Source organism: Python bivittatus, unplaced genomic scaffold (assembly GCF_059951505.1).
Source record: "Python bivittatus isolate LINGU-HERP-01145 unplaced genomic scaffold, Pbiv_v1 ctg000480_np1212, whole genome shotgun sequence".
NCBI lineage: Eukaryota > Metazoa > Chordata > Lepidosauria > Squamata > Pythonidae > Python > Python bivittatus.
Window position 1 is genome coordinate 23,985,440 of NW_028277075.1, and position 25,303 is coordinate 24,010,742.

The 25,303-nt window shown below is 40.4% G+C and overlaps 1 protein-coding gene across 3 annotated transcripts in view; it reads left to right on the forward strand.

Moving 5' to 3' along the window:
* RAD51 (RAD51 recombinase) overlaps nt 1–25,303 on the forward strand; it is a 47,825-nt gene that overhangs the window by 7,920 nt on the left and 14,602 nt on the right. The window contains exon 10 of one of the 3 annotated variants that reach the window (XM_007430074.4): nt 735–3,946. The exons of 1 other annotated variant lie outside the window; for it this stretch is intronic. In XM_007430074.4, coding sequence (XP_007430136.1) covers nt 735–858 — 124 coding nt within the window. In that variant the 3' untranslated portion in view covers nt 859–3,946. Of the gene's footprint in view, nt 1–734; nt 3,947–25,303 lie in introns of those variants that run through there. One more of the 3 variants, XM_025167853.2, reaches the window with a different exon arrangement.

Here is a 25,303-nt window from a genome sequence, read left to right on the forward strand (position 1 = left end):
CTAGATGTGTAAAGCTAAGTTTGAGTCTTCTGCTACCAGCATGATGGAGAAAACTGCCCTACAAATGTGCCATAATGATACATTGTAAAGTAGTTAGTAACTGAAAGCAAAAATGTGTATATTTAATATGAATATGCATATTTGCAAGTTGCAACAAGTCCTTACCTGGACATTATTCTGACTCTTAATAGATGGCTGCTTATTAAATTGCTGAAAGCTATGCTTTCAGATATTCATTATCAGGAATGCTCAGCACTTGAGTGTTTGGATAATAATGTCCTCTGCTGTTGATGTTCTCAGCACATCAACGTGCACAACTGTCTGTAGGGAACCAGCATTATTTGACTGATGGCCCTGGGACAGCTCTTAAGTGGAGCACTTCTGTGGTGAGGACTAAGATGACAAAGCAGCAAAAAAATACGAGATCTTACTGTTCAGCACTGGATTTGGTTATGTAACTGTGTGTCTATCTGTTAACAAAGATAAGTAGGAATTTTTCCCGTTTGTCACATTAGCCTTTTCCTCTAACTCACCTACTTATTCTACCCAACCATTTTGTTTGAGTTTCCAATAGTATATAATAGATGGGGGAAACCTTAACATATAAATAATTGATTGAATGTTGCCTAGAATATCTTCTGGATAAAAGGGTACAATATAAGTTGAATAAATATCTGATTTTATTTAATTGTTCATTAGTTTTTATTTTAATAAATATTAATTTGTCTGGTTAGGCTTTACTTGAGAAAAGGTCGGGGTGAAACTAGGATATGCAAGATATATGATTCACCTTGCCTCCCTGAAGCAGAAGCAATGTTTGCTATTAATGCTGATGGAATAGGAGACGCTAAAGATTGAAGAACTCTATCTCTTTAATTTATGGTGCAAGATTGCTCCAAAGAGGCGCTTCTTTCCATATGATCCTGTTCTTCATGAGACTTCTGCTACAGCTTGTGTGACTACCAGAAGAAACAATCATAAATTAAGCACACTCTAACTCCTGTTATTGTGGTTAAGCTACAGAAGACTCCTTGACTTTTTAAAACAAACCTGATAACTCACTAAGATCTTTTTGTTGTTTAGTGCAGTAGGATAGTGACAGTAAATTCTGCAAATGTTGTTTCTCAAAGTTTATGGATGTATCAAGTGTGAAACATTAAAGAGTTCTTGATTTTTATGATTGAAGCCAAAATAAAATGGAAGAAATCTGTTCAGTAAAGGAGCTATATAATAAAATTAAAGCAGCATCTGTTAAATGGCTAGCAGAAAATGTCGTTAAACATATCTTTTCTTTTTCAAGGACAAACTAGAAGCTGAAACTGTATTTTTCTATATATATATTTGCACAGCTGTAAATTGAAATGTTGCATCAGCCAAGAAAAGCTAGGTATTGCGCTGTTATAAGCAAAGGCTATAAACATTTTAAAGATGCGTCGTATGTCTGTCTTCCACTTGTAAATATTTCATGAAAATTTGATTTAATTAAAGTTAATCATACTATGATCGTTACTTTGAAGATTGCTGCCATTTGTGCACTGATTCTTAATTATACTTTGAGACAAATAAAAATGGTGAAAGACTAATGTAAAAAGGCTCACCCAGAAGAATCAAGATTTTGTATCTGTTATGCAAGTAATGTAACTTCCATTTGAATTTTTTACTTACAGTCATTCCCACAAATTTAATAGCTCCTTACAAGTGATAAAGAATAAGCTACAGAAGAAAAGTAGAGACCGCCCAGAAAAACTAGAGCAGCTCAGGGGATAATTTAATTTATTCAATTTAGGTATTACCTGAAACAAAAAATAAATAAAATACCACAATTCAAAAACATGACCAGCAAAATAAATAAATAAATAAATAAATAAATAAATAAGTAAGATGGGGAATCTGGCTATCAACAGAAGTCACAAGAGGTTTCACAAGGGATTCTAGCTATCTTACCCCAAGGTCTGGGAGAACAACCAGGTCTTCAAGGCCTCTGGAACATTATCAGGGTAGGAACTGCCCAGATTGCAGGAGGAACTTCATTCTAGAACGCAGGCACTGTGACAGAGAAGGTGCATCTCCTGGATCCTGAAAGATGACAATTCAAGGGGCCTGAAATGCACTGACTCTTGATTGATATTGGCTGGGCAGACACCACAGGAGATAAATGGTCCTTCAAATAAATGTACCCTATACCATGTAGGGCTTTATAGGTCATAACCAGCACCTTGAACCGCACCTGGAAGCAGACAGGCAAGCCAGTGTAGCTCACAGAGCAGAGGTGTCACATCATTGCCCATGCCACTGCATTCTGGATCAGCTGAAGCTTCTGAGTGATCTTCAAGGGCAGCCCCATGTAGAGCACATTGCAATAGTTGAGCTGTGAAGTGACTAGGGTATGAATGAACGAATGGCCTCCCAATACAGAACTGGTGCACCAGATGAAACTGCAAAGGCCTTGGCTACAGCTGCCATCTGTCCATCAAGCTCATCACCTGTTCATCAAACACTGAGTTCAGAAAGACTCCCAGCTTGTGTGTCCCCCTGGATCTAGTGAGCCCTAATGCTGCTCTGGATCTGCTGTATTGATGTTGGTATATGCAAAGTAATGATGAAGCAAGCCCATGCCTATTATAACATCATCTCTTACGTCCCTTCAATCTTGTATTTGACTATATCTAACTGCAACACTAAACAGTAGACATTTTTGTTTTATTTTGTTGGTATTTGTAAGTTAACAGCGTGATAACTGGTCAATGAACAACTGCCTGATATTTCTAACTAAACATTTGTGCAAAATATAAAAACCTGTCTGTAGTCTTCAGTTTGTTTATTATATGCAGCCATATACTAGCAATATGTTAATCTACAATAATCATGGAACCAAATATTTTCAGGTAAACATTACTGGTGAAATGGGAAGAGTGTTTTTATTTCTCAAAATAAAAATCTGGTAAGCAAATTCCATGTTATGTAGCAGCAGAACCATTTCTTTTTCCTAGTTGCAGAATTCTTGTGCCAGTTTTATACTGACAGCAACAAAAATAGACATGGCACAGATGTGGTCTATTTTGGACTATAACTCCCGTTAACCCCAGCCAGTAAGGTTAAATGTCTACAGACTCTGGAAGTGGTAATTTAAAATGTTTGCAAGCCACCAAGACTACAGTATAGAAGCTAAGAAATTGAGTGAGAATCTTCTAAAATGGTACATGTTAATTGACAAGTATCTTAGGAGTCTTCTGGGGTACCTGTTAATCTGTAGGCCTGAATTCAAGAAAAATGTTAGAGTGAAACAGTTTGGAAGTATGATACTGTAGAATAATGTTCTTGAATGAATACAAAGACAACTTATCCTCATTGTGCTGTCCTTTCAGTTGTGACCATCCACTTGTACAATGGAGCAGAAAGAATCTGGGCAGAATAAGCAAACCATAGCATGATTGATCTCTAAATATGGCCTTTGAAAGTACACTCATTTTTTAGCTAACCGTAGTGTATTTCAGTGAGCCATTTTTATTTACTTTTTTTTTTTCAGGAATCAACTGTGTTTTCAAGAATGTCTAATCCCCACTACACAAGTGCTATTCGCCTTTGTTAATCACTGATCAGGCATTGTACAGCCATATGTCTGCACTGCAAATGGAAGCAGTCATGGGTCTAATATAGTGTTGAGGTCCAGAACCATTAGCATCTTTTTGCAGGGCTTCTAGTTTAATGCCAATGCACATATTGTCAGCCACATCAGGAAACAGACACTACAATACTGCATTATTTTATCCAAAGCCTTCTCTCTGCTCCTCTACACATATACAATAGAGGTGCACAAGGTCAACAGATAATCTTTTAATGCAGAAGTCTCTTGTTGACTTGGTTATCTATTGAGCAAACATTAAACATGTACTGAAAGTGCTTGTTTATATATCAACTCAGTGCTCAGAACGTATCCTAAATTGAAATTTAGACGTAATTAATCTGAACGTTGACTATTGAATGTCAAAAGTTAGTGAATATGCTATAGGCTATATAGGTAGTCCTCAAGTTATTCATTCAGCGACTGTTTGAAATTACAACAGCACTGAAAAAAATGGACTTACGACTAGCCCTCAAAGTTATGGCTGTTGCACCCATGGTCACGTGATCGCAATCTGGGTGCTTGGCAACCCATTTGCACCTACGACCGGATGCCAAACACCCTGCAATCATGTGATCACCATTTGCAAGCTTCCGGCCGGCTTTCCACAAGCAAATTCAATGGGGAAGCCAGAAGGGGAGGTCGCTAGTCGCTCACGTAAGTCTCCTCCAGCAACCCTGGCCTTTCTTTGCTTGCTTGCACACACCACACCCTCCTTCCCTTCACTTGCTCACATGTATCAGCCCCCTCCTTCCCCCTTTGCTCATGCACACACACCAGCCCCCTCCCTCTTTTCTCTCACCCACATGCAGCAGTACCCTCCTTCCCTCCTTTGCTCACTCACACATACCATGCCTCTTCCCTCCTTCGCTTGTACATACCAGCACCCTCCTTCCTCCTTCACTCACTCACACGCACTGCATCCTCTTCCCTTTTACTCGCACGCACCACGCCTCCTTCACATTGCACTGCAGCTCTGGGGCTTTGCAGGAGGAAGGAGAAATTCTCACAAACAGCCAGCAGTTTCCAACATGAGCTGCAGAACATGTGTCAGAACTGCCCCTGGAGAGTCCTTCAGTGCCCAGAAGTGCCTCTGGAGTGCTTTAGCACTGGAAGCACCCCTGGAAAGTCATCGAGTGAGCAAAGTGGGAAGGATGGCACAGTGCATGTGTGCAAGCAAACAGAGGGAAGGGGGGCACTGGTGCATACAAGCAAGCAAAGGGGGAAGGAAGGCCAAGAAGCCCCTGAACCAGTGTGGCAAGCAGCCCCAGAGCTGCGTGGTTCTGGGACTGCTTGTTGCCCCACAAAGCAGTGTGCAAGGTGCCCAAAAGGGCAAAGATGGGGGGGAGATAGGTAGGTGGGGGGAGTTGCAGGCAGTCCCTTAGTTTACTGAGGCTTAAGGCTGGGAGGGGCCAAGCCCGGAATGGCTTGGATTTGGGTGGGTCCTCGGCTAACAACTGGTGGAATTCACTTAACGATGGCAATGAGGATTGCCAGGATTGCCATCCCTGAGCAACATGGTCACGTGACATCTCGCTTTACGAACACATCACTTAGCAACAGAAATTCCAGTCCCAGTCATGGTCGGAAGTCAAGGACTACCTGTAATCCAAAATAAATGTTAACCAATGCTTAAGGACTGCAGGGGTTCTGAAGAGGTCTGACTAACAAAACCTCCCTGCACTGAACATGAGTTTCTGCTTTTTTTTCTCCAAAGAATACGGTAGATTGAGAGATGGATGGGAGACTGTATTCTGCTGCCTAAACTGACCCAAGCAGCTTCAGTACACTGGTTTAGTTACTAGTCACGAACATCCCACTGCTGCTTTGTGGAGGTCAAACACATCTGCTGTACATATTCAGGAGAACTGGCAACACAGTGGACTGTACAATTAGCGTGTTGTACAGAAATGTAACTGCTCCCTAACATATGTGAGATGTGAGGAAACCACTGTGCCAGAGGAACTGAGCCAGGTCAGTTGGAGGAACAAATGGGTAGTCTTGTGTTATTGAGAAATCTGTTCCCTCATTTCTGGAATGAAAAGCCACATCTTGTAACAAGTTTGTGGGAAGAGAATTGGCTGAATTCATCACTGTGTGTGGTCACAGAAGTGATTTTCAGAAGCATATGCTAAGCTTTTCCATATGTGAACTTAATTTGTATAAAAATAGAGAGATTGGTACTCCATGTCAGTGATCTAGTTTTGCCAATAATTTGAGAGAGAGCTCTAAGATATGCTTATATATCACTAAAGTTATGGATACACACACACACACATATACAGCTCAACATGCAACATTTGTAACAGAGGTGTGGCATTTTCTATTGGACAATCTGAAAAATGCAACCTGTTGCTTTATGTTCTTATCTTCCCTTACTGTTCTCTGTACAAAGTTCTGATGTACCATGTTTTGAAGAATTTTTATAGAGACAAATGAGAGAGAGAGAGAGAGAGACTACATCTGAGCATCAGGTAACAATATACAAGAGAAGCATTACATAGCTTGGGCACAATCCCCAGCTTCTATCTGGTGGTCACTGAAGTAACAAAAGCTCTGTAATAGTTCTGTTGCTTCTACAAAATTCCCATTCGTATTTAATAGAACTTTCCTATGGATTGTGTCTCTTGTCCTCAGAGCCATCAGGATAGTTATAGCTTCATCATTAGTTTTGTAGCCCTTCCATGCCAAAGCTGTTGTTTGTTTGTTTGTTTATTTTTAATTTAATGAGTTCAATGATCTGGCCTCATTGGTTCTACTTTCATGGGCTAGTCTGAAGCCTAAAACTGCAAAGATATTTGTATTTGGGTTTCAGTTGTGGAAATCTAAGGGAGGAAAGTTTTGTAGGCATGGAGCAATTTCTGTTCCCTTATAGAAATACTGTACTATAGTGATCAAACATAACATTATGATATAATGGTGTATTTCCCTGCATAAAAGAAAGGTTTCAAGTCCAGGTCAATTGATGGTGACTTCATTAACATGTTCTATGCATACAAAAGCATAACAAACTTCCACACAAGCTTAGAAGGGCTATGCATGTCATTATTACTATGTCTTTGCTATGTTGGTAAACTCTCTTTTGCAGAACAGTTATGAAGCAGCCTTAAACTGAGAGATGCAGGGTTGTGTAATGAACATCATAGCTGACTGGCTGTTGGACTAACCCCTCCCACTGCTGGCACCTCTCACATTTTCTATATATTTATATACTGGGTCTGTGTGTGTGCATGTGTGTGGATCTAATAATGAATGTGTAAACATAAACATGCATATACCCTTAAATTGCTCTCAGACCATATGATTTTATGCAGCTCAGCTTCTTCGTCTTGAGAGTTGGGGGTAACTTTGGTTCTGGATGACACGGTCAGCTGACACCAAACGAAGGAAGTCATAAGCCGCCAGCAGTGGCACAGCCATGCCCCTGGCCCCCGCCTTTTTCAGGGGAGGGATGGGCCTCTGCTTGGGTCTCTGGCTCTTCCACTGCCTTGCAAATGGCCAGCAAAGAGTTAAGGGCAGCCTGTCCCAAGGTGAAAGCAGCTGGAAGGGAGAGGGCAGGCAGTCACGCAAGGAGAGCCGCAGTCACTCAAGGGGGCCGGGTTCTCACGGCATTGCTGCGTAACCCTGCCATCTATCTTGTCACGGTTCAGGCCCTCATGTCAACATTAATCTGCACCGACAGTGGATTAATCTTCCCTCACACACACGCACCTCCCAAGGGGGAAATAGGAAAGCACCAGGGGTGGGGGGCATGAGGAGAGGAACAGAGTCTGTTTTTCAGCCAAGAAGTCTCTTTCCTCCTCTGGCTCGGAATCCTCCTGAAATAGCAGTTAGCAATGATGCCTGGATTTTGCATGCCAGAAAGGTTTGTTTTTTCATTTTAACTTCTCCTTCCCTTGGCAAGTCATCATTTTCTTTGGCAAGATATCCAAACCTCCCTGTGCTAACACACAAATACATTGAGGGAAATTCATTAGAGGAATGGAAGGCCCTTTTATACCAAGCAGTTATACCTTTTTGCTGAAATTTAACAGCAGGTGTTCAACAATCGGGTGAAAAGCTTGTTCTCTGTAACTCTGTGGAATGATAGGAGGGCACTGACTTTTAAACAAAGTGCCTGAATAATTCTTTGCTTGAGTATGCATATTTGGTGCCTTCTGTTGGACTACAAATCCCAGCATTCTTTACTAGCATGACCAGTGAGAAAGGATCTGGGAATAGTGGGAAACTGCAGCTGATTTTTGGCAACTGCACATTATCAGGGAGTACTCTGGGGACGCACACAAACAAAAAAAGTTGGGGCCACATGGAGACTCCAAGGCAGAATTTCTTAACTTTAGTAACATTAAGATGAGGATTTCAACTCCCAGAATTCCCCAGCCAGCATGAGGTTGAGGTTGAGAAACTACCCTAAGGCAACAGGGTGCCAATCCCTGTTTTACAGACAGGGCTTGAGTATGTGTGCCAAGTAAGGACTGAAAAACTATATCCAGAATAATTTTCAAGAGACTCAGACCATTCTCTTCCTCTAGGATTTGCCAAAGGACAATATTTTGGTCAGATCAGATGGACTTTTCATCTTGTTTTATGTCTGGGAGTTATCTAATGCTGAATTTAAGTGAATGCACTCCTGTCCCATCCCTAGGAAAGGCAACTACTGGAATAGCTATATAAGTATAGAATTAATGATCAAATTTCGACTTGAATTTCTACATCTTACCATATTTGAGAAACGTAATGCTTCTTTGTTTTGGAATGTATTCTGCTGCATTAGGCTGAAAAAATGCAGAGAAACTCAAGATGGCATGAAAGAGACAGAGAAAAAATAGTGATGGTCCAGACTTTTGCAGCCCAGATATACTATCCCTAGTTGTACATTTCTTGGTATTTGTTTGATCCAATATAGATTCTGGATTTATTCGTTTACATCAGACTGCTCTCTTTTATTTTATACCTTTTAATATCCCAAATGTAAAGACCAACATGATTTAAAAAGAGAAGACAAAAGCATTAAAAGCTCCCTTTTTAAACCTTGACCACATATTAGTCTGTCTTTTCATTATTCTTTCCATAGTTTTGCTGCTATTTCTGGATGACTGTTGTCCCTTCATTCAGTAGTGCATAGGCAAAGAATCGTACAGGAATAAATGGAAACAATCATATTCAATGGCATCCTAGCTCTTTTAGTCACTTATAGCTCCCCTCCCTTTTTTTTTTAATATAACACAGAAATCTCACAGTATGGTTGGACTGATAACATCCATCTCTGTGCTGGCATATAGAAAGAAGGGTTACATCTGAAATTAACTCTGTTTTCTGAGTTTAGATGATACAAAGATTCCTTGCTAAGGAAAATTAACTTACAATTATCCTTGGAAATTCTGGCATTTGTTTGGGTAAGATCCTGGCTCAGAAATGACCAGGTCACTGGGTCTGCATGACACACTGAATCCTTACCTCAACTGTTTCAATGTGTCATACAAATATAGCCAATATGTATGTGTGATAATCCATTTTATAGCTCAAGTCATTGAAAGGTATGATTTATAATAAAGAATTGAACGGATGCTCCCTATCACTTCTTCCCCAAACCTTTCCCTACTTCCAGTGTTGTTGGGTTAGGTTTGGGGTGGGTTTTTTTTTGCATAACAAATATCCCAATTTACTTTGTAAGCAGAAAAGGTGAATGGAATAAATAAACTGCAATCCTAACAAATTAAGTCTAAAGAACTTTAGTGAAACAAACAGGTATTAAACCAATAGGTCCATTAGTTTTGTACAAACACAAAATAAGAAACACAAATAAGCATGCATACAAAACAATGTGTAACAGTTTCTTAGCAAGAGAAACATCTATAGGTAATTGATACTAAGCATACATTTGATTATCACAGCAGGTGGCAGCACCTAACCAAACTTGGGTCATCTCAAAAAAAGCTAAATAAATTTGGATCTGGTTAGTACCTGGATGGGAAGACATCAAAAAACTGGGACTGGGAAATCAGAGAAACTTCTCAAAATGCAGTGGCAATCTACTTATACATTGTTCCCATGAAAACTAAATAGACATCTCCATACACTCAACAAGAGTTGCTCCAGACTAGAGTGAGTCTCTAGTTTTATATATCTTTGGTTCTCAGCTACTGGGATCACTAGCAACTTAACAATATAATCCTTAGGATGCAGGCTTGGAATGTAATTGTTGTTCCAACTGGTCATCAGTTCTTCAATGAAGATTGCCGATAGAGATGTAAGACAGGATGTTGTTGCATCTTTTAAAAAGCTCTTCTTTGCCTTCTTGAGACAATGACCCTGTCCCATCTTTACTGTCTGTTATAACCTATGAACACTGCAGATAGGTGCATCTCTGTGAGATTTAAGAGCAACCATCACAGAAATCTATCTGTGTGGTTGCTAGGAATCGAAAACAACTTGATGGCACATAATCAATCAATCAATCAATCAATCACAGGAATCAGAACTTTGATATTATCAATTGTATAGATATATATCCTTTTCTTTTCCTTTTTTTAACAGGAGGACAGGAAATAGTATGAAGGATAGAGGGATACCCATCTGAGAGTAGGCAGATTTAAAAGAATGGAATCCAGCAATTTATGAGAGTAGCCTGGAATGTTTAGAAATGATTGGCTGTCCATTTAGGTATGCTAGAAGTGTAATAATAATGGTGAGAGGAGACGTATATGAGATGGTGCAACCTAGTGGTTACAGGAAGTTGCTGGAAGGCAGGAAAGGTTGTAATGTTAAGCTAAAATCTGCAGAATGCAGGAAATGGGATCCCCAGAGATAGTAGGTAAATAGAGGCACAGATTTTGGGAAGAGATAGGAGGCTCTTCCTAGACTTGCAGGCTCCAGGTTATCATTAAACTACCCCTTTAAAGGTCATGTAGTAGGAGGGGAGTTGAAGGAAGGAAAAGAAACTAGCTTTACGGTAGAAGGAGAAAGCTGGCTCAGAAACACATATAAGACCACAACTTTAGGTGTGGAAGGCAGAAAAGGGAAATAAGAAAGGAGGGGGTCTTTGGAACCAGCAGGCTGGGATGATCCCCCCCCCCCTTTGCTGGCAGAAAAAACTACTTGTGAACAAGAGATAAAGCAGAAAGGGCAAAGGGTAAATAATTCTGGACCATCACTTCATTCATTCATACATTCAATTTATATAGTAGCTCAGGCAATCTGGAGTCAGAGAAGCCAGAATTTTCTCCTGTGAGGAAATTACCCAATAGCTTCAACTGGGGTGAATCATGGTTTGAAGAGCCAAGAAGAGAATTTGAGAGAAGCTGATTGGTTTCAGCTGGGGGACAGAGTAACCCAGAAAGCTGTATAGAGTTGGGAAATGGATAATTTGGTGTAAGTTGGGGTTTACATGGGGGGTTCCATGAGAAGCAAGGACATTAATTTGGGTGCTAAGAATCTGAAGAAGAGTCAGAAGCACAGGAAGCAGGATCCTCTGACTGCTAAGATAAATGCAGGTATGGGAAATGCAGGCTTATGGGGAAGAAATAAAGGGATGCTTAGCAAACAGGGTGGAGCCTGCAAGGAAATCAGAAGTGAAGAAACCCCAGAAGGGAGAGGGAGGTTTTCACAAAGACTAGAGGAGAGAAATAGAATGAAAAGTATGGGAAAGGTATAAAAACTATGGATGTAAAGCACCTGGCACAGAGTCTCCACTGGACTGAGACAGGCTTGACCCAGATGCACAGAGGAGAGAAGCAGAAGCTCAGAGGAAGAAGAGAAAGGAAAGGAAAAGGACCTGGAGTTAAGAGGCAGCCTAAGCTAAAGGGAATAAGAGTAAAACTTTCAAGTAAGAAAGACAGAGAAATTAGCTGTAAGAGACTTAAGGAGATAATGGGAGATAAGAGACAAAATAATTATTTGTAAGAGGTAAAAGGAGGAAAAGATGTGAAGTTCCTGATCCTGTGTCCTGCCTGGCATGCTTCCTTCAGCTACAAGAGGAAGGAGCAGTTTGGAGGGCTGAGAGAAATTGGGATTGGTTGACACACTTCGTCAACGGGGATAACAGGCTGACAAGTTTCACCATCAAGTGTGCCAGCTGGAGAAAGGCTGTGCCAAGAGAAAGAGGAGAAAACTCTAAGAAGGAAGCAGCCAAGATGGCAGGAAAAGGAAGGGGAAAAGGCTATATGAGACTCTTGTAAAGGCAATTGTGGCTGTCAGCTTTTTTATCAAAGGGATGAGGAGAGATGGTTTGTGAGAACATGCACTGTGCTTTTGAAATGTGTTGTCTCTTCAAGAAGACTCTTCTGGCTCTTGCTGGGGAAAGGAGCTACATGATCTCTGAGCAAACCTCTCAGAAGACTAGAATTCATCACCAAGTTCAACTGTAGTCTTGACTGCCATTAATGAGCAAAACCCAGAACAGAAGGATCCACTGCCACTGAGTTCAGTAGCTTAGTGTTGTTTAATGTCAGCATTGCACCTGTATATCAGTATACTACTGCTTATGCCTCTGTAGTCATGGACTGGGAATCAAACAGTAAAGTGGACCTCTTTTTGTCTGCTCATAGCTAGAGGTTTCTATTTCCTTATTAGATTTGTAGAAGGGGTGGGAGGAAAATCTCCTCTCGGATGCCTCTTGCTAATTGGGCAGTTGGCAACAAGCCTGGTCACAATAAATTCCACCAGGCGCTGGGCCAGGACAGGAGTTGAATGCAACATGTGTATTTGGGATGGGAATGTTATGGCACCTTGGTTGAGTGTACATGATGTCTTTAATGTTGCTGGGTTTTGTTGTATGTTGCTGTTGTTAGCCACCCAGCATTATATTATACAAGAGGGGTAGTCCTATAAATCTTTTAAATAAATTTTTTAAAAAGGATAGAAGCTGATGGGAACCTACTGGGATATTCCCCTGAGGAAACAGCTTCTTAAATTCAGGACTAGCTATTGTTAAAAAAAGAGGCTGCTGTGAGCTTACATGGGCTTGTCTCATTACTATCCATATTAATTTTAACTTATCCATAAGTTGGTGTTAAAAGATCAGTATGTTTTAAAGATATTAATGTACTTATGAATTATGTAGCAAATTAAATTTACCCCATACGAAGATATATCAAGCATGTTGTGCAAAAAAATATATTACTCTTTAATGCTGGAAAGACAATGTGACCCCAGCTTTACAATCTTGGATTGCTGGTATATGTTTGTTTCCTATAAACTAGCTCTCTATTGATGAAATTAAAAGACCATCAATATTATTCCATGCCGTCAATGTTTACTGATATATTTAAAAATTGGGCCACATTATTTTCTCTGTACATAATTTTATGTTCTTATTGTTTCCTTTTCCTTTTGTTGTCTGCTTTCAGGTTTTTATTTTTTTTTCTTTCCCTCTTTTTTATATTAAAGCAATCACATCTTTTTTAAAAAGACACTGCTGACAAATGAGCTTAATTCCATAAAGTTGTAAAACAACTGAAAAATCTGTAGTAGGGCCAAGCCATGATTGTTTCTTTCTGATAATACAACTTAAGGCCATATTAACCAGGTTCAGCTTTCAAATAGATTCATAAAGTTTGGATTATGGGCCCTTGATTTTGACCACGAGCTGCACTTCTGCAATTTCCCTAAAACAAAATCCTGGTTAGAAGACCTTTTCTTAAACCTGGGCAGGTGATTTTCACAATACCATGGAGTTTTTGATGTTTGTGCCAGTACTGGGGTTACCAGATATCTGAACAGGCAAAGGAGGACATGGACAATTGGAGAGGAAGACAAATGGGAGGGAAAAGGAGGCATCCATAACAAAAATTACAGCGAAAAACTGCAAAAAAAATGTACTTAGACCTACATGCACACACAACTACTTTTTTCGGCATCAGAAAGACTGGTTTTTCAATCTCAGTATTTTTCCAATAAATCTTTATTTTCAAAAACAAATGCTGATGATAATATAGAATTGATGACATGCTTTTCAAATTTCACCATAGAAATATATGATTGATCACGTGATCTACAGATTTGAGCGATCGTAGATCTGAAGGGGCTGGATTGAAGCTGATGGCTGGAGTCTGGAAATAAATAGCCTAAATCTAGGCTGTTGAGTCTATTGATGGACAAAGAAAAGAAAGAAGCAGACAATTCACAAGGTCGCAATACACAAGTTTGAATGACTACTGTTGTAAAAACAGTCCAAACAACAACAGACACTCAAAAAGCCACACAATATTTGATTTTAAGGCTATGCCTGCTGGGCAGAGGACATGAGGACATTAAGTCTGGCAGGCATAGACTTAAAATCAAATATTGTCCAGTTTTTTGAATGTCTTGTATTTTATATCTTACCTTTCCACAAATTTGTTGATTCAACTGGGAGTTGGATGCTGTGTTCAGAGTTACCAGACGCCCAGCAAAAGAAGCACATATCCTTTCATTGAACATCTGGAAACCCTAGCTACTACTGAAAAAATAATTCCCGTTGAATTGCAAAAGAAAACTTTTTGTAACTAAATAAAGTTTATTAAGGGGTTATCTTAAGATTTCCAGAAATCAACAGGGATGGGGCTTGGGAGAGGGGAAATTGATACAGTATTTCAATTAATAACTAGCCTGACTTTGAGTTTTAGGCAGCTTACTATCCCTTGCCTCTGCATTACTGTGAGGGTTGAATGAAAAGTAATGCCTTCACCTTTCTAATGTTAGCTTGAATAGGGATGTTTTAATGAAGGAAACAAGAAAACAATCCTTTAAATGAGCTGTTTTGTTATCTGTATTTACTTCTCTACATAATCACCACCATTTGCTACACATTTCTGCCAAGAATGGATAAGCTGCTTAAAGGCAGTATGAAAGAACTCCATGCTTCACCCAGGTCCTGACAACCCTTTCCACCTCTTCATCTGAGTCAAACAGAGGCACAAAAAGGTATTCCTTCAGTGGTGGAAAAAGGTGGAAGTCACATGGTACGGAGTCTGGACTGTATGGTGGATGGGGTAAGACAGTGAGATACAGCTTCACAGATGCCTTTTGATGACTCCATGATGTATGAGACTAGTACTGGGAATTTCCTTGTGTTTCTGAATTTTGTTTATGTTGTTTCAAAGTCTTGAGTATTGCAATGCAGTGCTCTGAGTTAACAGCGGTTCAAGGAAATCCACGTGAACAACACTACCTGTATCCCCAAAAAACTGTAAATGTGAATTTTTCTGACAGATCCTGGGTTTTGATTCCCCCCCCCACACACACACACACACACAATTGAAGCTTTGTAATGCATAGACACTTGGCTTTTGGATCATAATGATGAGCCCATGTTTTGCTGGCTGTCACAATGCTATGAGGAAATTCCTCACTTTAATTCTTGTAGCATGACAATAATTTCTGGCAAATTTCAACTTTTGAAACTTTCATTTCTGCCATCAGCAGGCGAAGAACCCATCTTGTACAAACTTTCCAATATTAAACAACATCAATAATGCAACCCACATGTTTCTGTGAAATGCCTAATCTGACAGCAATTTCTCTTTGAATGATCCACTAATTGTCCTTAATCGGTTTATCAACTTTTCTCATGTAAAAGTAATTGGTTGCTGTCACAGGTCATCCGCTTCATTCTTGATTACACAATCAACTCTTCCTGGCTCACCACCTTTACATTTTTTGGCACAGCAACATACAATACTCATGTCAACACATTCATTACCATAAACAACCTGCATTCAGTTTCAATTGGCAGGAAGTGAAGGATCTTCAAGTGTAGGGAATCCTTCAACAATCAAGGATTCAATCATGGCATGTTGCTTAAAGTGCACTGATGCATACCCACCGAAGACTTCCATTTCACAGACAATAGCAATATAACTTTTTCTCACAGCAACTTCCTGCCAACTGAAATTAAAGAACAGATGCTTTAAAAAATGTCAGAATTTCTATCACTGCCATCTGTTGGAAACTTTTAACATTGGAGGCATTACTTTTCATTCAACCCTTGTATTTTCTCAGTGTTGCTGCAGAGACCAATGTTTTTAGTGGTTCCATTTCATTGCTAAATTGGAGCTTGATCACATATCTTCTTGCTACTATTTGTTTTTGAGCACTCACATGACATTAATTTCACCAACATTTTGATGGATTCTTAGTTGCCTTTTGGGAAAGGTCTAAAGAAAATATGAAGTATGAAATATAACTTCCATTTGCCCTTGTGTTGGAAGCATTGCTCTTAAATTTGTCATGTGCAAAGTTAGCTTATTTTGTTTTTCCTCCTACCCTTGTTAAAATTATTGCTTCATCTGTCCAGATTTCCAAGTAGCACTAGCGTACATACTAATTAAGTATCCTTTTGCATTTTTTCTAAAGTGCGCAGGGTGGAGGCCTCAACCCTCTAGCCAGTATTCTAGAGTTATCTGATTACAGTTATTAATAGATGTGACCATAGGATTCCATAAGGGAATTGCCTATCTTTTTTCTTAATCTTAAAAAAGCTATAGAATTCGCTTTTGCATGGAGTAGTGGTAGTGGAGGGACAGTTTTTGGAACCTGAAGGTGCTATTTGCTTTGCTGGGGTGAATATGGATTGTTTTGTGCCTGTATGATCCATGACTACCTCAACTATCATTAAATTAATACCAGTTTTAGAGGAGAGGATATAGAGATGTGAAAATATTGAAAGAATACAGGTGGTCCTCATTTAACAACCACTCATTCAGTGACCGAACTTGTGATGGCATAGTCATGTGATCACGATCTGGGTGCTTGGCAACTGGCCTGGACTTCTGACCGTTGCAGCGTCCCATGGTCAAGTGATTATGATTTGTGACCTTCCCTGCCAGCTTCCCATAAACAAACCCAATGTGGAACCCAGCAGGAAGTTGGAAGTCATGTGAGGTCCTTGCTTAACAACCTGTGATCCTCGCTTAACAATGGCAATGGGGAGTGCTGGGACTGTCGTCGCTAAGCAATGTGGTCATGTGACATCGTGCTTTATGACTGCATCACTTAGTGACAGAAATTCCAGTCCCAATTACCATTGTTAAGCAAGGACTACCTATATTATAAAATTCTCACTTATAAGGAGAGATATAATTGAAAGATGGAATGAGTCAAGGAGAAATGAAGCATACCAAATTTGATGTTTTAGGAATAAGGGAACTTGGGTAAATGGAAATGGTGCTTTATCATAGATTTGATATATTATCCAGAGCAAGAGTCCAAGCAAAGAAACTTTGTGGCAGCGATACTCAAAAATGACACAACTATGTAAGCTACAACACACACACACACACACACACACTGACTACATTTATTAGACTTAATGTATATGTAATTAACAGTAAGACCATTGATTGTTTAGATTTTTAAAATTTCTTTAAAGAATTTAGAAGGCTATCCATCTCAACCTAATGACTCTGGGTGGTTAGCAACATAAAATAAAATAGAGCAAAATAAAATAAACATTATAAAATACAATGCAGTGCAACTGAGGCCCTAAGCAAAACTCACTCATAATGCATAATAAAACATGGATACAAGGCTCAAATAACACCCTGGGCCTGGACATAGAAACAGGTGGAGCTTCAATTGCATTGTGGCTGCCATCTTGATTGTTTTGACCACACACTGCAGACATCCCTGAACAGTCCTCACACCCCCTTTACCCAACAGGGACTGAATCACCCTAAACAGGGTTTTGCTGGCTGGCTATATGCCAATGCAATAAGAGCAGAAACATAAATATATTTTGTTGCACGCATTGCCACAAAGTACTTCCTAATTAAAGTTCTTACCTGTGCTTGGTTGCATTCATTCCTCATTTTTCTCCAGCAACACTCTATGTATCTCTTGTACTGGTTTCATCTTCCAGAACTCCTCTGAAAACCAGGAGGCCTTCTGATACCCATGCACACCAAGAGCCTGCACAGGCGTGATCCAATCCAAGGTCATTGTCACTTGCTCGTTCCAAGTGGTGACTAAAGCCTCAGTCAAGCCACGCAACAGAGCTTGGGAACAACTCCAAACTAATCAGGCATCCGGGGCAGATTGATCAAATAAGCCTCTCCTCCTTGAGGCAGGAGTAGCCACAGAGAACTCCGAGGTTAACAGAGAGTGATCTCTGTTAACATTCCCCAACTCCAGATCACATCACCACTGCCTAAGACGAAAACCAGAACTAATGTGTGACCCCCACTGTGAGTTGGGCCATCAATAACCTGCATCAGTTTGATGGTTGCTACGGTAGCTATGATCATGCTAGAATGTGGATATACATTAAGGGTAAGAGATGAACCAGAATTCTTGTTCTGAGAATTCTTTATGATGAACAAAAGTTACTGTAAAGACTCAATTTAGAGAAAGAAAATGGTTCAGAACAAGGAGGAGTACGATGGTAATGCAAGCAAATGTATAACAATGGCACAGTTGGAAAAGAAGACATCCAGAATCAAATGAGGAGTTTAAGACATTAACAGTTTGATATGCAGATGATATCACCTTGTTAGCTGAAAATAAAAAAAGAGTTAAGAAAGTGAAAAATCTGGTTTAACATTAAATATTAAAGAGATATAGGTAATGGCAGCCAGTGTGCTTAGTGAGCTTACAGCAAGTTGCTGGCAAAACAGTGTTTTGGTGTTTTGGACAGAGAGAGGCTGCTCAGGCATAATCCTGTCCAAGTCTGCAGCCACTCCTGTATTCTAGGATGCAATGAAAATCTCAGCAGGACTGCCCACTATACCCTGAAGAAAAAAACCCAAGCACCCTCTGGAAATCAGAAGGGTCCATTACATGCCTAGAGTAGACCATTCTAAAAGGTCCATGCTATCTGTGGAGATTGGTTGCATGATCAAGGAAACCAGAAAATGATCCTGCCACAGCAAAGGACAAAAGTTAGTGTCCTCCACTTTTAGATTACATCTACTCTGAGTAAAAGCCAATTCTGATATGAGGCCCTGTACATGATTCAGGGTCCTGATGACCTTGGGCAAACTCACAGTAGTCATGGGGGTTATGAACTCATGAGCTGATTCTGCCCCCTACCTGGGGAAGGGAGACGTAAGTCCCCCAGCACTATTAACTTGGGATACTCCACTGCAAATCCCAGGGCAAAGTCCAGCAGCTCAGACAGGGACACCCCTGTACAGCAGGGAGGACAGTACAACAGCACCCTAACTTATCACTCCATGAGTGTTGCAAGATATTATCATAATTTAGTATTATAGGAGGCCTATGTTTAAAACTGAAAAGACTGGCATTATTTTACTCACCAGATGCTTGTTTCCTGGTTGATTTAACATGTAGGTCTGTAGCCAGTTATAGCCACATTGCTTTATTCTTTTCAGACATGGGATTTTGTCTAGAAGTATGGTTTTCTCCGGAAGAAGAATGTGTATGTTTATAGGTCATTATGCTTATGCCAGTTCTGTAGTTCTTCTCTATTTGTCATGCTATCTGGGTTGAATCACTTTTAATGCGAATTGAGCCTTGGGCCCGGTCAGTGTTTCAAAAGCAAGAAAGGGCTTGTTTTGTTCTGACACTGTATTTTCCAGTGCCCCATGTTCATCTGACCCAAAGGAGCTGTATTTCAACCAACCCATCCTTGCAAAGACTTCCTGAGTGATATCCTACCCTAACCCTTCTATTACAAATCTTTGACATGCCATATCAGGGTTGCAAAAAAAACAAAAACAAAACACCAGATGATCACTCGGTGGCAGGAAAGCATTTGAAGGTTATGCATCCTTTCCTGCCATCTAGTGGTCATCTGGATTTTTGCAAGCCACCCACGCAAGCCTTATTTTTCTGACCCAATATTTCTGTCTGTGTGTGTGTGTGTGAGAGAGAGAGAGAGAGAGAGAGAGAGCGTGTGCGAGCAGGGGGAAAATCTAGCAATGCCTCTAAATTGTAGCGTTAGTTAAAATTGGTGGGAATACTTTGAATAACAAAAAGAAGACACCATTCTATTCTGATGAAGTAAAACCAGATTGCTCGGTGGAGGGACTAATAATGGAGCTAAAATTTAAATATTTTGGACACTCAATAGAAATCACTGAAAAATACCGTGATGATTGGAAAAATTGAAGGCAGCTGAAAAAGAAGCCAACAGAAGACAAGGGGATAGGTCCTATTATTGCTGACAATTAGACAGATACTAATATTGTTGACAAAAGCATTACCGTATAAGAATGCAAAGAAGCAGTTACTGACGAATTCTGGCCAAAAGCCGCCCCCTGGGTTACTAAGCAACTGAACAACAACAAATGTAAAATATGGTCTGTATTCTCACAACATATCAAGTCTTGGATTCCTTAACCATAGTTGACTAAATAAACCACAATTGACTGGGTTCACATTTAATGCATTTCACTATGAACTTTGGTTACAAACCACATTTGCTAAGCTTGCACAACACAGTAATATGCAAACAACAAACCACATTTGGGCTCCATTAGTTGTGTGAACCAGGCCACAGATAGGTTCCCAGAAGAGCAAGTCATTTAGAAGGTTATGTTCGCCCTTCGTAAGCAGGACACCTGTTCAGATACTGATACTCTTATCATATGTCCCTGATCAAACACATATGTAAATGCACAAATGTGTGTAAAGCAGTTTCTTACACACACACACAATTTTTCTTACTTTAAAAAATGGAAAAAGAGAAAGGCAAGCGGTATTGATGTTTTATTCTTCCAGACTCATTCTTATGGCTGGATAGCATCATCCCTCAGCCTGTTACTCAGAAATAAGATGCAGGGGATGTACTCAGGTAACATGGTAATGTCTTAGACCAAAATATGCCCACTTGCTTTTTTTTCCTCTCCTGGGAGACATGGCCAGGAAACAGCCATCAACGGTTCATTTTTAGCTTCTCTGTCATCAGAACTCAACCCTAAACACATCCAGCTGAAAGGGCCAAAGTTTAACTCATAAACTAACCTACTGAAAAATCACTCTGGTTTGTGACGGCAAGAAGCAGCATGCACCCTTCACTGGGACCACATCCTTAAGTACAAAAGGGGTCATACCCTGGGCCATTAGCAGAGGCATGTTTGCTGTTTAATCGTCTTGCATGAATGCGTTCCCTGGATCCATTGTACAAAATTAATAGGATTGCAACTGTCAATGACTGAACGATACTGCAGGTGCACAGGTGGCAGCTAAGAACTGACTAAAATCAGGGAAATATGACATGCCAATTTTTTTCTGGAAGGGTCATACTTAGCTTTTCATAATCTCTTCTATATGATTTTAAGAGATCAAAATGCAGCCCTAATTCTATGCCTAACAGTGAGCTGGGTTTTTTTGCAGAGATATTGGTGATCTGGGAAAAATAATGAGAAATCTGGAACCCAAATGCAACTACTTTTTCTCACTGAATGCTATGACTGTACTGTATATATATTCTCCATGATAGCTGATAACCTAGTACATTAGAGTGTATGGAGAAACCCAAAATACAGAAGTTACTTTTGAGAATATATTTGTTTTACTGTCTTGAATGAAACTTTGATTTCAAATACTTTGATTTCAAATACCCAACCCTATTTTGGATGGGGCCTCCTCCATCTATGGGCCCAGGAGAATGCCTTAATCCTATTGTTTTAAATTTGCATGGATTTCTTTCTTGAAGGGGAAAAACTCATTTGTTTTTTAAAAAAATAGAATTATTTCTGCCAACTTGACTATTTGAGCTGATAAATTAAAGTCTCAAGAGCAAACATTATTCACACTTACTTTCCTTGAAAAGCCTGCAGATTGTAGAGTTGGCTGTTCTGTGAAGCATGAACTGAGAGCACCCCACTTGCCTCCCACAGTTAAATTAACATCAACAGCAAGAGTTTCTTGAAGGAAATGGAGGAAGTAGATCCAAGTCAGAATTTCAATGCGTGATCAAACTTATTAGCTGTTAGAGGCTAGCTTGGATTTATTTAGTGCTAACATCTGGCTGAAAAAAAAATCTGAGTGACTTTTTGCTGCCCAGATATGGTAGCTTTGGGATTATTGGTTGATTAATGGGAAGCATAGCAGGCTTTATCCAGGAAAGAAAATGGTAAATTAAAGCCATATGTTCTGGAAAGAAGTTGATTTTGAAAGGCTCCTTCCTAGTTCTGGACTCCACGTAGCAGTGGGAAATATATTGCCAATGTCAACAGTCATTACTATTGGTTTTACAACTGGATGTTAAAGATCAGCATAGGAGAAGCCGCCAGACTGACTACCTTGGAGACTTATTATAAGAATGCCACGTGCTGGCTTTAAGAGACACAGCCGTATACATAAAAAAAGAAGAGGCTCACTGTTGCCCAGATCTCAGTTTATTCTGGGAGAGGTTAAGGGAAGTGTTATGGTGAACAGCTTGGGAGGCTTGCCCAGTGATGCCTAGGCCCCAAGACTTTGTAGTGGGTTGACTGAATCATGGACCAGTGAAGGGAGGCTCTTAAGACTTTGTGGGGAATGGCTAAGGACCACATGTGCCTTGCACATGTGCAAGGCAATAATGCAAAGTGGTTGGCAGAGTCAGGATTTCCTCTTCCTCCTCCTGGCCTTTGGGTGTGGGGGATATGCCTTTGGTTTTGCCTCAGGCCAAGGTGAGCAGTCAAGACCCAACTATTTGCAAGAGTCATTTAATTGCCATCAATTTTGCCCGCACTACAGTATAGGAACAGTTAAACTCTGCTCTTTCCCATCTAAATTTCTTTAGCTTTCCTTTAGCCAATTCCCCTCTTCAACCTTTTCTGATAATAAACATTGTTTTTCATTACTTTACTTTGTAATAGTTATCTTGTTCCACTTCTGTGCTTCCACTCCCTCTTTCCTCTTCCTTCCCTATTCTGATTTTAATTCCCTATAGTTTATTTCAAGAAAAGAAGAGTCTGTTCATTTTACCTCACAGAGCCACTAGCACAAAATTGCAGGGACTGGCCCTTCCAGGAAGCAGAAAGAGGTGCCAACCCACACAGGCAGGGTAACAGGTTGTCTGAGGCTGGTGCAATGTCTGCCTCACCCACACTCTGCAAACCAGCCTGCTGCCCTCAGTGCAACTGACTGAGATTCCATTCCTGGCCCCTTCGGTTTCTGTCCCCAAGATGTGAGCGAAGCATGTTTGTCTCAGGCAGAAAAATGTTTTAGACTAGTTCCTGACAAAACCAGACCATGATGAACTACCACTGGCTTCTCAACTGCCTCCCTGGCCATCCCTCCTGGCCAATTTCAGCTACAGTCCCTCCTGGGGCAGGATCTTTTTTCACAGCCAGTTCTGCATGCAATGTTTGGAGGCAGCAGAGCTCCCCAACGCACGCACACCCTCGGAAGAGAAATACTTGGGAGCAGAACTCCAAAACTCTCCCCCCACCGCCACTTTCTCTTGATCCCAGGCAGAGCTGGCAAGAATTAAGAACAGCAATGCTTTGCAGCCTGGAATGGATTGGATTACGCTGTCGCAGGCTGACAGCTAGCAAGTGGAACACTTCTTGCAGAGCTGGGATACTGATTTGCGTGTGTAACCTTTGCACAAGAATCCAATCTCCTTTCACATGCCTTTAAAAAATGCTGAGGCTTGCCCATGTTTTTTAGTTATGAGGAGGAGGCCAATGATACGCACCTCTGTTGTTTCTTATGTGTCATTTCAAGAAAGCTGTTGATACTCTGGTATGTTACCTAATCGGCAGGATGAGGAACATCTGTGCTAAAATTAAAGCCAGTAAAGACAGAAGTGCTGATGTCCAATAAGAGATTAAACTCAGGGATTAAAGTTCAGCCTATTTTCAACAGAATTATTTCCTGAAAAATCAGGTTCGCAAATGAGATGGGGAAAGCATGGAGACCATCATGGCTTTTGGAATCCTTTCCACTCCGTTTACTAGCACTGTGTTTGTGTCGGGGTGGGGGTGTCTATATGTTCTTCTGTGTAACAAAGTTAACGTGTTGTTTCTCTCTGTGGGTACGTGCTGTGTTGTTCCCGTGTGTGTTTTTATGTGTGCATGGGGAAATATGCAGCACACTGCATGTGCTCTGCTCTGGGTGTATGACCAGGAGGGAGGGGGATTAAAAATGGAGCAGTCACTGCCAACTGCCCCTCTTACAAGAATCCACTGGGGAAATTTTACTCTGGACTCTCTTTTTCTCCATAGCCCCAGTCAAATTCAGCCATTCTCAAACTCAGTCTTTGGCTTGTTTTTTTTTCTGCCGTACCACATTGGGTCCTGTTCTGTCTGGTTTGGGCAGATGTATTCTACTGCCAGACAGAGAGAGCCGGGTGCCTCTTTCCCCACATTCTGTTGCACTGGAGAGAATAAAGAAAGAAAAGAACTCCAAGACTTTTGATAAGTTTGAGAAGTGTCTCAATCAAACCTTAGATGCCGTCACACTATTCAAATACTTGAGGTAGCTTTGTCAGACGTCTAGCAGTTGTCCTTCTAGAATAGGAGGGTGAACCTATATCCAATTTAATTGAGGACAATCCAGGGGCTGCTGTGTCTTCTGATCCCAGGGCCCCAGCGTTCTGACCTGGCCCATTCATTAAAGGCTCAGTCACACGAACCACACAAATGGAGTCCAGTCTGTACAGCACGATGTGGAAATTAACTAAAAGAATCTTGTGCTTATGCTAGGAAAATTGCCTTTGCCTCTTTTAAGCTGACGCAAAGCTTTGTCTCCAGGAAAATGTTTTTAATAAATGCATAAATAAAATAAGCCCTCTGGGAGAATAAAAACATTAGAACAGGTTTTCAAGAGGGATTCAGAAGAAGGCTTGGAGAACCCTACCCATGTTTTATCCAAAACACCTCATAGAATGATAGCAACATACCTATAGCCAGCTAAGAGCAACTAAAGTGGGAATAACTCCATGCCAGACAAAAGCTGCAAGCAAAGCACGCTGTCTGAACTCTACTTACACTCTATGAATGCTTATCAGGAGCAGACTGCAGTTCCCAAGAGACAGCTCCCTCTTGTTGGAAGACGCCCAGGACTGCCCTCAAGATTATAGTCCAGACATTGTGTTTCCCTTGCAATAAAAAAGTTAAATAATTGGCAATTAGTTTGCTCCTTTTGTTTAAGTAGATTGTTTTCCATAAAGCCTTGGACATAATACATTTGTTAATCTTTAAAGTGCCACAAAATTGTTATTTTGGCCAGAACCAATTTCACATGGCTGTTCTTTTGGAAACTAAGTTTAATTACAGTTGAGTGTCTATACCATTTTTTTCTCAGTTTCAAAGGAAACAACCAGATTGCTGCCTTTTTCTAAACTAAAAAATCCTTTTTCCCCTTCTTTCTGCTGGGAAACATTAGTGCTATACTTTCATAATGCTACTTTTCTGTCCTGCTGCTTATTAAACTGTCCTTATCAATACTCTGTACTTAAAAACAATGCTCTGAGTATACAATAGAAGTGAGTTAGGTGAGTCAGTCCATCTGTCTGTCTGTCAGTCTCTCCCTCACTCTCTCCCCCTGGACTGCCAAAAAAAAGTCAAGCTAAAGGGGAGGGGGAAGAATCATAGGGACTGAAGTTAGAAATCCAGCAGGGACCAAAAAGCTAAGAAATCATCAATATATGGAAAAACTGATATTTACCAAATACTGCAAACCTACTCATGTTATGGGGACTAATCATAATATCCCTTGTAATTAATTAATTCTCTTTTTGTCCCACATCCGAATTGAATCCAAGCTGATCATCTCTTGTATCGTTTCCTGTAGCATTAACCATACAGT